Below are 14,081 nucleotides of genomic sequence, written 5' to 3'. Positions count from 1 at the left end.
CAGAGAGAAGTAGTTTAGAGTGAAATAATCTAAACATTTTGTGTTTTATGACGTTTGGTTTTGTTTGTGTTGAAAACTCAGCCATCTTAGTGCTAGCAGATTATCTGCTCAGCACACGTACTCAGTTTGTGTGTTCTGTGTGTGTGTTTTTTTTAAAGTTGAGACAAATTTTAATTAAAGGGTGATTTTAAAGACAGAAGATCGGCCATAACACGCCGTCCATGCTTATGCATTTTAACCCTTTTTAAATGGTATTTTAAAGGCATGTGTTTGATATGGATGATAAACTATAAGCTTCTTTTGTTAGCTTCAACCGCTAACAGCTAAGAACACGTTTAGTTGGATTGTTTTAGCATAGTAAAGAGTTTGTTGATTGAAATATGTTTGACTTTGAGTTGACTTATTTTTGTTAATAAATTCCTGTATTTTAAGAAATTGTGTGAATTCAGTCTGTGTGTTTACAAAGTTTTGCTGTTCAATAATGCCAGAGCTTGGCTCATCCCTTTCAATGTTGTTCTAATACCACCGCCTTATTGGGCTGGTATTCACAGGACAACCCTTAACAGACCGAAATATTATTTAATTAAATGTTACAGTATTAATACTAAATAATATATTCATAATCACAACAGGAAATCTTTCTGAACTCAGCATCCCAACTGGCTGCAGGTGTGTGCAACAGTTTTGTGCTGCTGCAGTTATAAGCAACACCATAATCAAGTTCGCGGATGACACCACGGTGGTCGGGCTCATCTCAGGAGGGGATGAGACGGCTTACAGGGTGGAGGTGGAGCATCTGTCAGCATGGTGCATGGACAATAACCTGACTCTGAACACGTCCAAGTCAAAGGACCTCATCGTTGACTTTCGGAGGTGTAAACAGGACACACAGCCCATCAACGGGGACAGGGTGGAGATGGTGCCGGACTTCAGGTTCCTGGGCAACCACATCAGCGAGGATCTGACGTGGACTACTAACTCTACGGCGATCCTGAAGAAGGCGCAGCAAATACTGTACTTCCTGAGGATTCTCAAGAAGAACAACCTGCGACCAGAGCTGCTGCTGTCCTTCTACTGCTGCTCTGTGGAGTCGGTGCTGAGCTGCGGCATCTCGCTGTGGTTCTCCAGCTGCACTGCAGCAGAGAGGAAGCAGCTCCAACGGGTCATCAACACCACCCAGAGACTGACTGGCTTCCCTCTCCCCTCCCTGTAGAAGATTTACTCCACCCACTGCTTCAGGAGAGCCCACAGCATCATCAGGGACTCCTCACAACCCAGTCACTATGTTTTTTCAACTGCTCCACTCTTGGAGGCGTTTCAGGGCAATAAGGACAAAAACAAACACACTGAAAAACAGCTTTTTTCCGAGAGCTGTTGTTGCCCTGAACGCCTCATGTACACTGTAACAACTGTCACTATCAATTATGACATAAACAGTAAATACATTCCGTGCAATTTCTTCAACACTAAGTGCAATATGCTACCTCATGTGCAGTACTGGAACAACCTGTAAATATTCTTGTATATATATATATATTTTCCACCTGCACAGTCCTTCTTTTATAACTATTTTATACCTTTTTATAACTTTATAACTTTTAAACTTTTTAATATATATTTTCTTTAATTTGCACTACTTGCCTGCACTGTTTTGTTCTGTTTTGTTTTGTTTTGAAAATGTTGTTGGACCCATGTGGAGCAATGACAAATAAAGAATTCTGATTCTGATCAAATATTCTTGTTGAATTCCCAGCCCTGAGCTCAAACCTGCATTACTGAATCTTAGTATGAATGTTGACAGTAAAACTTTGTGTAAAAATGTCTCTGCTTTTGTTTTGTACATATTACAAATACTTTATGACAAATAAGATCCTAAAAGAGAAAAAGCTAAGAATAATCCAAGACATTGGTTGAGTTAAGTTAAAATACCATCTTGAACCTTAAGCACCAACTACTAAACAAATGTAGCTGGAAGTATGTATATATTTGGACTCAGAGGGAGTTACAAAAAACCCACAATGAATTTAAACCTTAACCCCAAATATCATTGTTTTATATAATCATTCAACTTTTTTCCACTCTGAAAAAAAAAAACCACTTGAAATACATTTGTGAAAGCTCAATATGTAATGTTCATGTTTGGACCTAAATTTCTGACTGCAGCTGTAAAGCTGATGATGGTAATGATTATTCTTGGGTTACCTTATTTGCTTTTGTCATTTAACTTTGCAACCCTCTTGATGTGGGTTTTATTAAAGAAAAGCCAACGCTATGGGACCAAAACAGTTGATGTCCTCTGCGCATTCTAAAGATCCTAAAACATTATTTCCTGTAAATTTATTGGACATTAAAAGGACATGTTAAGCTAAAGAAAAAGTCATGTAAAGAATAGCAATTCTTCATGGTCCAACTAGCCTGCCAGAGACATCATCTGTCACTTCATTGCTACTTATCCCAGGTCTCTTCTGCCTGCCTGCCTTTCACTTTGGAGTACAACACACAGTGATCACTAGAACAGACTGGAGAGGTCACACATGCCCTGATTGCAAAATAGGTTTTTTCTCATGAGACAACTCCTCTCACAGTACCAGCAGGTCAAAATGCCAACATGGGTATTTTTGCTCCAATTAGCCCAGCTGCATTATTTTCATATCATTGTGGTGTCACAAGCACTTTAGGTTAAGGAGCGGCACTCTGTATCTTGCCTACCCTGAGAGGCAGCACTGCTAACACCGATGAATGCTGATTAGTGCGCCGCAAACTCTTGAAATCCAGAGGCTGTACCGAGCTGCAACAAAAGCAACAGCATTCCCTCTTTTTTAAACAACAAACTGAGGTGGACAGAGATTTGCATCTGTGTGTTTTCCTTGTCTGACTGTGGCAAGCATGTGTGCTGTGGACAACATGAAAGTATTGAATAGGCTACAGGTTCCGAAATCCCATTGACAGCATACACAAAACGAAATCCATTTAATTTGTGATCAATGTGCAGAGATGTATTATGCAAACATAACCAGCAGGATGAAGTGGTAATTAATCACTTTTGTTTGTCTGCTGCGTCACAGAGTGCTGTGGACATATTTTATATTTAGATTTATATTAAGAATAGTTTAGGACATATTTTCCTCACTTTGATTGATTGCAGAGGTGGATGATCTATTGCAAAGGTCCTGTGTTGGATTCAAAGCAAGGTTTAGTAGCTGCATGGTTATAAAGTACACACTAAGACCCCTTAACCCTCTAAGGTGGACCCCCAATACTACACTTGTCTTTTCGCACAGGCAAATGGCAAAGTGTTCTTATTGTTTGCTGGGTATTTTTGACACATTATGCCAAGCTGGCAACATCAGAGGGGAACAGGTGCCTTTGTGGGATGAATGAAGACATGACAAAGATTAATGACTATGACGCAGATCATATACTAAAGCTGCCCACAGTGGGTGGGTGTGTGTTGTTTGTGTTTGTGTGTGTGTGTGTGTGTGTGTGTGTGCGCGTGTGTGTGTGTGTGTGTGGGGGGGGGGGGGCTGTTGACACAGACAACAGCTAAAAATAGCCATACAGAATAAATAGGATGCTGTTGTGGAGCGTTCCCTCCCCCTTATTGACTAAAATACAAACACACATATCACAGAACACACATTCATACACGCACTTTTTATTTAACTTTAATTTTAACCAAAATATTTAATGAAAAAAACTGCATGAGATTTCCACAGTGAAGAAAATCAATATTTCTTCAACCAAGTGTTTTTTTTGTTTTTTTTTTATAACCATTCAAACCAGTTCAAGCATTCTATTCATAGAAAGGCACTCCACATTGATTGAAAGTTTCTTATTGTTATTTAAATCATTTTGACTTTTGCTCTTCCACTCCTGTAGAGGCTCACCGTAAATTACAGCATTCATATGCCTCCTCAGATCTTGTGTACCACCAACACACAAATGGATTTTATATGCAAGACTATATTTAAGATCAGGTCTTCTCAGTATGAAAAAATGAAAATCTGTTTTGGTCTAATATTTTTATGCTCATATTTACATCACCTAAGACCCTAACAAAGACCAGTGTAGCTTAACTTTATCAAAAAGTTGATTTATTTCAGTAATTAAAAAGTGAAACTTATATTTTATGGGCGCTGTGTTGGTGTTGTAGGGGTTGAGCACGCCATCCATGTGCAGAGGCTTCAGTCCTCCACGCGGCCATCCCGGGTTTGAGTCCCGGCCATGGGACGCATGTCGCATGTCTTCCCCCTTTCTCTCTCTGCCCCCATTTCCTGTCTGCCTACTTTGAAAAAAAAATACTGTAAAAATACAGGCCACTAGTGCCACCAAAAAAATAAACTCGTATTTTATACAGATTTGTCACACACGGAGTGATATATTTAAAATATTTATTTCTGTTAATATCAATGATTATGACTCGCAGCTGATGAATATGGAAAATTCTGCTGATTGGATAGTTGTCACATGAGGAGGGTAAGCTGCAAGGGGTCATTGATAAAGAAGCTGGCTGTTCACAGTATCTAAGAGTATTAACAGAAAGTTGAGAGGAAGGAAAAAGTGTGGTTGATGGTAAGTATAAGTTCCATGTCTTTTTTAAATCAAGATCTTATGATTAAATCTTAGATCTTATGATTTGTCATTTTCCAGCTGCACTTGGCACATGCCCACACTGTTCCTTTCATCTGAAAAGATGACTTTGGACCACTTTGCAGGTCAACTGTTTTCTCCTTAACCATTTTCTACCACACTTTTTCCTTCCACTCCACTTTCCATTAATATGCTTAGATGCAGCACTCGCTGAACACTTTAACAATGATCTTCAGTGGCTTTTATTGTCTGCTGGATAACTATCATGTGAGCAGTCTTCCCCATGGTTACATAGGCCATAAAACATTTCTATATTAAAAAAAACTGTTTTAACTAAAAAAAAGTGAGTTAGCTGTAAGCCACACTGATCATAATATTTGGAATAAAAGCTTATAGCTATAAAAGCTATAAAATGTATGTTTAACTTATTGAGCAAATTAAAAGGATGTTATAAATTAATGTCTTGATGTTTTTTATTCTAATTTACATAGATGGTAAATTAGGATGGTAGGTTAGGGTGGTCTGTACACTGCTCTTCAGTGTGTAAGCATATGATGAGCAGATGAGAATGTGTGTCTCTGACATGCCGATAGCAACAGAGTACGGTACAGCCTGTTTCCAGTTTCCAATGTTCTCAAAAGGTTGTACAGGTCCTTCTCAAAATATTATCATATTGTGATAAAGTTAATTATTTTCCATAATGTCATGATGAAAATGTAACATTCATATATTTTAGATTCATTGCACACTAACTGAAATATTTCAGGTCTTTTATTGTCTTAATACGGATGATTTTGGCATACAGCTCATGAAAACCCAAAATTCCTATCTCACAAAATTAGCATATTTCATCCGACCAATAAAAGAAAAGTGTTTTTAATACAAAAAACGTCAACCTTCAAATAATCATGTACAGTTATGCACTCAATACTTGGTCGGGAATCCTTTGGCAGAAATGACTGCTTCAATGCGGCGTGGCATGGAGGCAATCAGCCTGTGGCACTGCTGAGGTCTTATGGAGGCCCAGGATGCTTTGATAGCGGCCATTAGCTCATCCAGAGTGTTGGGTCTTGAGTCTCTCAACGTTCTCTTCACATTATCCCACAGATTCTCTATGGGGTTCAGGTCAGGAGAGTTCGCAGGCCAATTGAGCACAGTGATACCATGGTCAGTAAACCATTTACCAGTGGTTTTGGCACTGTGAGCAGGTGCCAGGTCGTGCTGAAAAATGAAATCTTCATCTCCATAAAGCTTTTCAGCAAATGGAAGCATGAAGTGCTCCAAAATCTCCTGATAGCTAGCTGCATTGACCCTGCCCTTGATAAAACACAGTGGACCAACACCAGCAGCTGACATGGCACCCCAGACCATCACTGACTGTGGGTACTTGACACTGGACTTCTGGCATTTTGGCATTTCCTTCTCCCCAGTCTTCCTCCAGACTCTGGCACCTTGATTTCCGAATGACATGCAGAATTTGCTTTCATCCGAAAAAAGTACTTTGGACCACTGAGCAACAGTCCAGTGCTGCTTCTCTGTAGCCCAGGTCAGGCACTTCTGCTGCTGTTTCTGGTTCAAAAGTGGCTTGACCTGGGGAATGCGGCACCTGTAGCCCATTTCCTGCACACGCCTGTGCACGGTGGGTCTGGATGTTTCTACTCCAGACTCAGTCAACTGCTTCCGCAGGTCCCCCAAGGTCTGGAATCGGCCCTTCTCCACAATCTTCCTCAGGGTCCGGTCACCTCTTCTCGTTGTGCAGCGTTTTCTGCCACACTTTTTCCTTCCCACAGACTTCCCACTGAGGTGCCTTGATACAGCACTCTGGGAACAGCCTATTTGTTCAGAAATTTCTTTCTGTGTCTTACCCTCTTGCTTGAGGGTGTCAATAGTGGCCTTCTGGACAGCAGTCAGGTCGGCAGTCTTACCCATGATTGGGGTTTTGAGTGATGAACCAGGCTGGGAGTTTTAAAGGCCTCAGGAATCTTTTGCAGGTGTTTAGAGTTAACCCGTTGATTCAGATGATTAGGTTCATAGCTCGTTTAGAGACCCTTTTAATGATATGCTAATTTTGTGAGATAGGAATTTTGGGTTTTCATGAGCTGTATGCCAAAATCATCCATATTAAGACAATAAAAGACCTGAAATATTTCAGTTAATGTGCAATGAATCTAAAATATATGAATGTTAAATTTTCATCACGACATTATGGAAAATAATTAACTTTATCACAATATGCTAATATTTTGAGAAGGACCTGTATAAACTTTTCAAGATTGCCTCGAAACATGGACCTGAGGGGGAAAACCCAAAAGCCAAAATCTCCAGCCTCAGGCTCATCTCAAGCAAAGTTCAAATGGACCACGCCAAGCACAACACACTGAACCTAGTAGGACTTCATGAGCAGAGTGCTCATGTTCCAAATGGTTGGGATTTTTCCACATTTTTGCATAAATTCAAACACTGATCATCAAAAACATGCTCTTTGTTGATGTGTTAATGGCTGAAAAAAAGTCTGAGTTTAAAATTTTGAACAAGAAAACAGAATAAAAAAAAATTCTTCTTTTTTTTTATATATTTGACCGAACAAGCTGATCAAGGAAAAACTGGGCTGACGTCGACATAATGGGAAATGTCGTGTGCAGTTCAGACCATTTTAGAGCCTGGCAAAGATAACATCATACACTTAAGGCCAAAACTCTTCATACCGCTGGCAGGCTTAGGTTTAAAGTATTTTTTCAATTCGACCAACACGTTTCATCTGACTGGAAGTAATATTGTTTTGGTGGGCCCACCCAGAGTCTCGACTTGAATCTCATAGAGGATCTTTAGAGGAATCTATGGAAAACATAATGTCATGCTCTGCCCTTTTGGAGTGTATCTTTTGTTTACGTTTTTCGTTTATAGGTGTTTTTGTTGTTTACTTCTGTCGGTTTTTACCTTCTAGCTTCTTGTGTTCATTTTAGTTCAATTATTTATCTGTGTTCCCCAGGTTTTGTCATTTTGTATTGTTTGTTAAGTTTCTGTCCTCATGTTTGTTTTTCTCCCTTAGCAGCCTGGTCTCGTTAGTGTAATCAGTCACCTTCCCTGAGTTCCCCTGCAACCAGGTTCCACACCTGTTTCATGTTCCATCTGATTACCTGTCACCCATTTTAATTAGTTCACACTCCTCTTCCCTCAATATATATGTTTGGTTATTTTCATTGTTCCTCGCTCGGTCCTCCTGTTTACTTCCATGCTGATCCCTGTTCCATGTCATTGTTTTGAATCTTTGAAAACTTGTGTAAATTGATCTATTTTGTTATTAAAGTCTAAAGATTCTTACATCTGCAACACTGCTGCCAAGTATTTTTCTACACTCCGGTTCCGTTCAATCTCACATTATGACACATATAGAAAGCTGACGAGCAAAGAAAAAAAGGGAATATAATAATAATAATAATAAATAAAGATTTTTCCCCTGATTATTGAGAAGGGTATAAATAATTGTTGCCATAGCATTTTCTAAATGTAAATTAAAAAAGAAAAATATTTATTTTGACAACTGACATTCCTTTTGCATGGTTTTATGATTTCTTTGAGAGATGCTTGTCTTGTTTCCTATGAGGAATAAACTTCTTGGTTGAATGAAAATAATTTCAAATCTAAAATTATCTAAAAATCTGCCAGGGGTATGAATAATTTTGTTCTTCCTTCAGTGCCTTAAACCCCTAGAATTGAAACTCTTGAGTGTATATTTTCTTTTTCCATGGATGTAAGTAACCACAGCCATCTATGACAATAAAGTAAACTTAACTTTAAAAAATCTGCCCTGGAACCACTGTGCTCTGAGTAGCCATTGGCTCAACTTTACTCTATGTGATCCAGAAAATAAATAAATTAATTAATTAATTAATACATAAAAATACAAAAAGAAATTGTTCCAGGATTCACAAAATGAAGAATTACCATGCAGGTTACCTATTGCAGGTAAGATCCTGAGTGTTTATAATATCTTCACATAACCATTTCTGCATATTTAAACCATCCAGCTCAGTATGCATCCATCAGCAATACTGAATTTACTGTGCAGCCATTAGTAGTAAGCTTCATTCCACTGTCCAAGCAAAGTGAACAGTGCAGAAACTACGCATAAACACAGATTCTCAACTTCATTGCCGAGGATGTTCTAAATTTTTTACTATATAAACTGAAGGTTAACAAATCAATTACTCATTGCACTGACTGTATTAACAGACAAGCTGGAAATTGGTGAATTTTCCAAACAATTCTTCTTGGCCAATTTCTGTTATTTCTCTTTTTACAGATGTCTCTGTTGGACTATAAAATCTCCTCTGACATATACAGATACTGAAGGCTAATTGAAAAACCAGCTGATTCAATCATTCAGTCTCACAGAGCTGCTGAGTTAGCCATCCGGATATTAATCTCTCTCTGGCTCTGTTGCCAAATATGCCTCTTTAACATTATGCTACTATTTGGGTTGCTTTAGCAACAACCCACTCGAGCTCATGCCCACATACTACATGGAAATTACAACAACAAAAAAATCACATCTTCATCCCTTCAAACACTCTCCAGGAATAAAACAACACATTACAATCATTGTGATCCTTTGGTTAGATATTAATTGTAGGTATCAAACTGATAAATAGAGTTATTCCAACCAAATATATATGGAATATGCAAGCTGCTTTCAAATCTCTGCAAGATCAATGTATGCAGGCTAACATTCACTGAGAAGGCAGAAGCATCTACTGCAAGCATGTCCCACACAGCACACTCTGAGTGGAGTAGAAGCTGTGGAGCTCAAGGCTCACTTTGGTGATCATTTCCAGTAAACACCAGAGCAACCTCATATATCCTGACTCATGGAATCGTTTGATTGGCTGCCAGTTTGATAATGAAAATTAATGAGATGGGACACAGGCAATTACCCCTAATCATCTCTGTGTAGCCTAATGAACAACTGTTTCATCAGCAGCTTTGTTAATATTTTTTATCTCACAATTGGGGGTAGAGGATGCTCCCCTTTTATCAGGACTGGGTGCCATCATGTAAATGATGATCACAGTCACAAAAGTCAAATTAATATCCATATTACATCTCTTTCTAACACCTCTTGCAATATGAGTGGTAAAGTTATGTTGTGTATTTAATGCTTAAGGTGACATTTAATCAACAGAAGCTGTGATCATGAGCCACCAAAGTCAGTGACCTTTCAAACATGCAGTGCCCAAAGGGTTTAAGACATGGACAACATAAATACAAAGGTTTTGTTTAGTCAGTGCAGCTATATTGATTGTTTGCCACAGGAAGGAAGGAACATGGAAGGCAAATCAATTACATATATGCAGCCTATAATCAAATTTCTGCAAAACTGCTGAGCTGTGGCAAACTCTTCAATTGACATTTACAATATGCTAGACCTACATGGTGATATTACAGCAAACTGAAGAAAGCTGATATATAGAGAAAAAAAAAAAACAGTTGGAAAATTCAGGAATATTAGTTAATGTGTACTTTATTATTGCATTTATGGTATTTAAGAGGACAGACCAACATAATTTTGAGGAAACCACATTAAATGTCATCATAAAGACAGAGGGACACAATACATAGGCCAGGGATACCATTGCAGAAAAGAGTAAAGTAAGGTTAGGTTTTTAAAAACAATATTCAAAGCTTTGGGCAGCTTACAGATTTTCTAAGTGTATGGTGCCAGTACAAGTCTACCAAGGCTGTCACCTAAACTGACAAGAGTGGCAAGGAGAGCATTTATCAGAGAACTAGATAGAGGCCCATGCTAACTCTGGAGGAACTGCAGAAATCCAAAGCTCAGGTGGAAACATCTATTTACATAACAAATGTTAGTAGAGCACCCAAAAAATCAGAATTTTATGGAAACGCAATGTGTGCTGGAACACTGACACTGTTCATCACCATGAACACACCGTCCCTTACAGCATGGTGGTGGCAGCATCATGCAGTGGGGATGCTTTTCTTCAGCAAAGACAGCGAAACCTGTTAGAGTTGATGAGAAGTGTGGAGCTAAATATAGAGTAATTTTTAAACATCTCAATGCGATAACCCGTCTAAATAAAAGTAAATTAAAAAAGCCAGACTGACCTAGTCCAAGTAAAAAATTTAAACCCAATTAAGAATGGGTGGCATGAAAATGTATGTTTACCAGCACTATCAATCCAATCTGACTGTACTGGAGCTATTTTGCTATATTACTTTACGCGGAAGGGTGTGCGTTTGTTATTTGGTTTATTCTCCGTGCATCTATATATGTTCAAATCACAAATACATGGTTTAGATTTCCTTATATGCCGAACAATTAAAAAATGCAACAAGCAACGGGTGTCTGAAGTATATATTTTTCGCTCAGGCGTGTTTTATTTAGTTCGCTTCGGGATAACAACCTGCTGCCCGGCTGTGATTTGGTCATCACCTCTGTGCTGCGGTGCAGCCTGTGCAGTGCGCGCTCCTCCGCTCCTCCTTTCTGTAGTACACAGCGGGACACTCCGCAGTTCGCTCATCCCGCTCCTTCCCCTTGCCGGCTTTTTACGCGCTCGACGTCTCTGCATTGACAGCGCTTCAACGAGCCAGTCTTCTTCTGAGCTTTTTAGGAGGTGGAAAGGCGCAGGACTCAGCGTTCCGATGGCGAAGCGGTCCATGTGGTCGTTTTAAGAGAAGGATTAAAACCTTTTTTTTTTTTTTGTTCTCCTTCCATTTTCTCTCGCTCTCTTTCTGTTGTTTTTCTTTTCTACACTAATTTTCCACATAATGTGGAGCGCGCGTTGTGTGCGCGGAGTTCTCCCCTCAGTCGTAGCCACCTAACTGAAGGGGAATCCCGGCTCGGTTTTTCCATCTCTGGTCCCCTAGGATAACGAGGAGTTTGCATGAGAAGGCTGGTTCACAGCGGCAAGGTGAGAGTGGCTATTTTAATGCAATATTATTAATATTTTTGGCCTAGTACTACTTTAAATTGGGTCCAAAAGGAATCTGGGGGCTTTCAGAGTAATGATACTGGAGCTAGTTGGCGTATTGTGAGGGGGATCACAGTTACTAGTGAACACACTGTAACAGGTATGCTGCAGTGTTTATCGTGGACACACACACACACACACACATATATATATATATATATATATATATATATATATATATACCTATTATACCATATCCAATAAAACAAGCAAGCTTTGCCAAAATTTGTTATTCAAATCAGCCAAAGCCAAATGTAACTAATGTCTGTTCAAGACAAATCTGTCATATGAGGGGTAAATAATCCCATAGTCGTATTCCTGATTGAAATGTGAACTTCCAAACTTTATTATGTATATGGATTCATTTTATTTGTTTTGTGTCATTTCACAGCTCATACACACCAGTACTGATGTCGAATTACATAGAAACATGTCCAGTTGATTTCAGTACAATCCGAGGCAGATTCAATAACATACAATCCAGTTGGATTGTAATACAATACAGTACAATCAAATACACTTAAATGACAAATGGTAAAAACGTTTTCACATAAGGAAGGCCAGCAAATTGCATTGAGTTAATATCATTTTATAAAATGTAAGACTTACAGTTGGATTCCCAAAGCTGGATTTTAAGCATGGTCTGCTCTAAGTGTAGTGCTACAGTGGGATTATACAGCATCACTATAAAGAAACGTTGCTGAACCACAGAGCAAAGCAGACATATTGACTGGTAAAGTGAAAACATTGATTTTGACCAATGCTTTCTAAGGAATGTGATGAAAGGGATCATTAACACTGTGCAGCTGTCATAAAGTTTGACTTGAAGACATGTGATAACAGGTGATTCATGTTTGCAACCTGAAGTGAGGTACTCTATGTTTGAAGTGTTTAATTTCTTCACTTTCTCAGAAGTAGTTTCATTTTTTTTTTTCAGCCATGGAAGGACTTGCCTAAAGAGGATCCAACATAAGTCAAAAGGTTCATACTTTTTTCCTGGCTTTCTTCTTCGCCTGTTCATCCTGGTAACATCTACAAGAAGTTTCCTGTTCCATTATCATGGCTGAAAAGCTTGGACCAGTGGGGCCAAAACCCAACAACGTCCGAACTGCACCATCAATGCCCCCCGAGCCTATCGAGATTATCCGTACCAAAGCCAGATTGCGGAGGGTCCGCCTTAACGTCGGAGGTCTGAACCATGAGGTCTTGTGGCGGACCCTGGATCGCCTGCCCAGGACCCGGCTTGGCAAGCTCCGGGACTGCAACACCCATGAGTCCCTCATGGAGATCTGCGATGACTACAGCCTGAATGAGAATGAGTACTTCTTCGACCGGCACCCGGGAGCCTTCACCTCCATCCTGAACTTCTATCGCACGGGCAAGCTGCACATGATGGAGGAGATGTGTGCCCTCTCGTTTGGCCAGGAGCTGGACTACTGGGGAATTGATGAGATCTACCTGGAGTCCTGCTGCCAGGCCCGCTACCACCAGAAAAAAGAGCAGATGAACGAGGAGCTGCGGAGGGAGGCTGAGACCATGAGAGAGAGGGAGGGAGAGGGAGAGTTCGATAACACCTGCTGCCCGGACAAGAGGAGGAAACTGTGGGATCTCCTGGAGAAGCCCAGCTCCTCCGTGGCTGCCAAGGTTAGAATCCGAGACTGGAAAGTGAGATTGTACCACCTCAGTCTCACATTTACTGCTCACAATGGTTGCATAATAACACATTGCAGGCATGCTTGTTAAAGACCGACTCCCACGTGCGCTTCAAAACATGCTCGTGAGTTTATCAGCTTGAATCTGATATGGTCAATAGAAGCAGTGGTTAAGATTATACAGTTAAGCCTGATCATTCCCTATTCCCTATTTTCTATGAGTCAATCAGTGGTAGTGATTGACAATGATCCTGTCTCAGCTTGATTACAGCATTCATCTTTTATAGGGAAGCCGTGTAGCATATGAATTAATTAGACAGAGACTGCCGATATCTAATTTAGGGGCGACTCATGTGACAGCAGTTGAGTAATTTGCTGTGTTGTGCGATGTCTGAAGTGATTTACTCCTCAATACAGTTTTTTTTTCCTCCAGACACATCTGAGTATTGCTGACTTGTACACTATCATGAGGGGGAAGCCCTTGGTTCATGGAAGGGAAATTCCATCCTAAATCAAATTGCATTAACGTCCTGCTGACAGGCCTATGTGGAGAGCCTGATCATGACTACAATAGCTCAGGCTATCGCCAGCTGAAAGTCATGCGGAAGTAGAGTACTGGGGCTGCATACCGTCTTACAGCAGCTTGCTGAGTTCAGGGAAGCCTTTTACGGCACACATCGTGCAGTGAGCTCTCTTGAAAGCCCCTGACTAAGGAAATACCATTACTAGTCCGCTACACAGCCATGTGCTTTCATACAAGGCAGCCAAAGCTCTTTGTCAAATGCAATTTGTCTTCTGGCACACACATTTCCCCTTTCCTCTCTTCTTTTCTTATCCTGTTACTCAG

At 39.9% G+C, this 14,081-nt stretch overlaps 1 protein-coding gene across 1 annotated transcript in view; it reads left to right on the top strand.

The window, feature by feature from the left end:
• The first annotated feature begins 11,024 nt into the window (after positions 1-11,024).
• LOC124858084 (potassium voltage-gated channel subfamily B member 2-like) overlaps positions 11,025-14,081 on the top strand; it is a 149,983-nt gene continuing 146,926 nt past the window's right edge. The window contains exons 1-2 of the mRNA XM_047349851.1: positions 11,025-11,522; positions 12,520-13,226. Of these exons, the coding sequence (XP_047205807.1) occupies positions 12,642-13,226 (585 nt within the window). The 5' untranslated portion in view covers positions 11,025-11,522; positions 12,520-12,641. The remainder of the gene's footprint in view (positions 11,523-12,519; positions 13,227-14,081) is intronic.

Source organism: Girardinichthys multiradiatus, chromosome 21, assembly GCF_021462225.1.
Source record: "Girardinichthys multiradiatus isolate DD_20200921_A chromosome 21, DD_fGirMul_XY1, whole genome shotgun sequence".
Classification (NCBI taxonomy): domain Eukaryota; kingdom Metazoa; phylum Chordata; class Actinopteri; order Cyprinodontiformes; family Goodeidae; genus Girardinichthys; species Girardinichthys multiradiatus.
Note: the sequence above shows the minus strand (reverse complement) of the source record. Positions and strands in the feature narration are given on the sequence as shown.